The sequence below is a fragment of the Brassica oleracea genome, chromosome C2 (assembly GCF_000695525.1).
Source record: "Brassica oleracea var. oleracea cultivar TO1000 chromosome C2, BOL, whole genome shotgun sequence".
Lineage (NCBI taxonomy): Eukaryota > Viridiplantae > Streptophyta > Magnoliopsida > Brassicales > Brassicaceae > Brassica > Brassica oleracea.
This window is the reverse complement of record NC_027749.1, coordinates 45,104,904-45,107,696: the sequence shown is the minus strand read 5'-3', so window position 1 is coordinate 45,107,696 and position 2,793 is coordinate 45,104,904. Positions and strand designations below refer to the sequence as shown.

General features: G+C 32.8%; 1 protein-coding gene across 1 annotated transcript; it reads right to left on the bottom strand.

Moving 5' to 3' along the window:
• Positions 1-937: 937 nt before the first annotated feature.
• LOC106326295 (membrane-anchored ubiquitin-fold protein 4-like) lies at positions 938-2,407 on the bottom strand. Its single transcript, XM_013764308.1, has 3 exons — positions 1,579-2,407; positions 1,143-1,316; positions 938-1,034 (listed from the first exon to the last, which is right to left on the bottom strand). The coding sequence occupies exons 1-3, from the start codon at positions 1,709-1,711 to the stop codon at positions 979-981; spliced, it is 363 nt and encodes a 120-aa protein (XP_013619762.1). The 5' UTR covers positions 1,712-2,407; the 3' UTR covers positions 938-978.
• Positions 2,408-2,793: the final 386 nt, after the last annotated feature.

The window sequence follows — 2,793 nt, the reverse complement described above, 5'->3', positions numbered from 1 at the left end:
AGATTATGGGTTTTTGAAGGAAGGTAAAAGTTTAATCTGTGTTTCCGTTGTTCCTATGAGGTCCGTATGTTCGGGTTTTAGTTTTCCAAGTTTTGGGTTTAGTTTCTGGGGATTTCTATGTTTTCCGCCGGCTTTAGCATGTATTTTTCAAGGAATGAAACTTCTAGTAACAAAAAGAAAGACAATACATCGGCCACTAGTCAATTTTTTTTACATAGAAAAAATTATTTTCATATTTTACTCACTCTTTAAGTGATTTTAATATATTTATTAGCAATAATCAAAATCATTAAAATCAATTTATTACTCTCAAATTATACAGAGATGTAGGCCTGGGACGGATCGGGTATCCGGACAATTTTAAGGTATTCCGGATCCGGATCCTTATCCGGCGCATCCATAATTTTACTATCCTTATCCGGGTCTGGGGTTCTCGGATATCCGGGTATCGGATATCCTCCTAAAAATTGTAATATCCGGCGGATATCCGGATCCGGATTTGGATCTTTAAAATAAATAAAAAATAATATTAATATATATATATATAAAATATTAACAATAATTTAAAAAAATATATATAATGTCTTTAATTATTTCTATGTATAATATTACAAAATTTACATAAAATTTATATATATTATTATAAAAATGAAAATATATTAAATAAAATTAAAAATTTACTAGTTTTGAAATATTTATTAATAAAACTTACTAGAAGCTCTTCTCCTTACATAACTATTCTCCAAAACAAGAGTTTTCATCACAATGAAAGAAAAGAAACTTTCAATAGACCAGCTTTATACCGCCATTGATGAAGCTTTGTTTGAACTTATGATGGATGCATAATATGAAGCGTGAAGATGGTAATCTATGTTTCTAGGGCCCTAGAGCAAAAACCACAGTGAAATAAGACTTCAAAGAAACTTCTCAAGTCTTGTGTGTTTTTTTCAGATTCTGGATCTGGTACTTGTTCTCACATTATGGTACATGAGCAAAAGCTTCTCTGTGAGGCTTCTTCCTCTTCAATTTCTTCTCTGCAATAGAACAGATCGATAAAAATAAATTAACCGAACTACATAGAACTCCTAAACATCCATTCCATAGGCAAGACGTACTGAGATGAGAAAGCAAGAGAATAAGACCTGGTCTTGGTTTTGTTGGAGACGGTTGCACGATAACGTGCATTGTAATGACGGATTTAGGGAGATCATCATCAAATGGAGTTTCACACCGTGCAACAGTTTTACCATTCTCCAAAATCTTACCAGCATTTATCAACTTGATGTCACTAGCTGCTTTTGGAACAATCTTCTTGTCTAGGGACATCACATTAAAAGTACAACAGGAAATCAAATTAAAAGTGTGACAAATGAAAGATTTTGTTGAATGTAGAAGAGTATAAAGAATAGTGTTGAAGAGAGCCAGGACCAGTTTCTAAACAGATGTCTAATAGTTTAAGATAAGTGATTAGTAATACAATCAGATCTAAACTAGCCTAGACTTTGTCTATCAAACCACTAGTTAAGAAAGTGTTCACCAAACTTAAAGAGCACTTGTAGTAAAGACCTCGAAGCTCACCTTTAGGCCATTCAGAGACGATTCTCTCCTTGAGCATTCCCACAGTGGCGGTTGGAGAGTAATGAAACGGGCCAACATCTGAACCGTCATATAACCTGAATTTAAGTTCTACCAAATCTTCCTCCTCCGGCATTTGATAATCTCTCTCTCTCTCTCAAAAACCAAAAAAACTCTCAGATGATGGCAGAAGCCAAAATAAGACCTAAAAAGTATACTACAAATGTCCCCGTATAGATTGTCAAATCTAAACCGTCAAGATCATTAATTAGGTTCTAAACCGTCATAAGACAAAAGCAACACACATAACACAAATGTTACTTGAACTAGACATTCAAGCCAAACTCAAAGTCTGTTGAGTTTCTTTCATCAGGGCAGCAGAAATGGAGTAGATTTAAACAGTTAACTAGACATCAAGATTAAATAAAACATAAACGGTACGAAAGATAAAGGTGGAGAATGAGACACTAAACCTTATAGACAAAGAGAAAGAGAGAGAGAGAGATTCAATAAGCAGCAAAACTATCTTGAGACTGGGAGATAGAGAAGTTTTTCCTCGTACTCGGCTTCTCTCAAAACTTTCTGTGATTTTTTTCGTTTACAGGGAATCCATGACGAAGAAGATGGATAAAGAAACCTTTGTGGCGTTTTGACCAGACCATGAAAAGAAGAGCAAAACTTTGGTCCAATATGGCTTAAATCCAACGAATCTTCCAAATTTCTAAGAGAAATAGATACTGTAGTCGGGAAGTCTATCTGACTAGGACAGTAAAAGAAGGAAGGTTCTGTTCTTTGGTTCAATGATTACAGACAAAATGTACAGAAGCGTATAGCTAGAAGAAAGCAACACAGAAGCAGATTTTCAAGAACGCATATCCTACAAACGCTTATTTTTATTTATTTTTCAAAATCTTACGCTTACTAAAACTATACTTTTATTTTGATATCGGATGATCCCGTCGGCCCCTAGAGAAAAAATTTAACAACACCAGAACAAAAAGGATATTATTATTATTTATAAATATAGACAAAATATAGAAATTTGTATTTTTTTTTTTCATATTAACTTTTCCAAACCAGATAAGATATCTGTTATTTTCTATTAAAATATATCTTAAATATTTACTATTATAAGATATTTTTGAATTTGATTATATATATATGTATATAATTTTCTATTTTAGTTTTGTGGATAGTTAACGTGAAAAATGGAATTAT

Bases quoted from the DNA above. Each gene is read 5' to 3' on its own strand.
- LOC106326295 (XM_013764308.1), bottom strand. From the start codon at position 1,711: ATGCCGGAGGAGGAAGATTTGGTAGAACTTAAATTCAGGTTATATGAC. The intron at 1,317-1,578 runs GTGAGCTTCGAG...TGATGTCCCTAG, and splicing joins CGTCTCTGAATGGCCTAAAG to ACAAGAAGATTGTTCCAAAA. The intron at 1,035-1,142 runs GTCTTATTCTCT...GTTCTATTGCAG, and splicing joins TCCAACAAAACCAAGACCAG to AGAAGAAATTGAAGAGGAAG.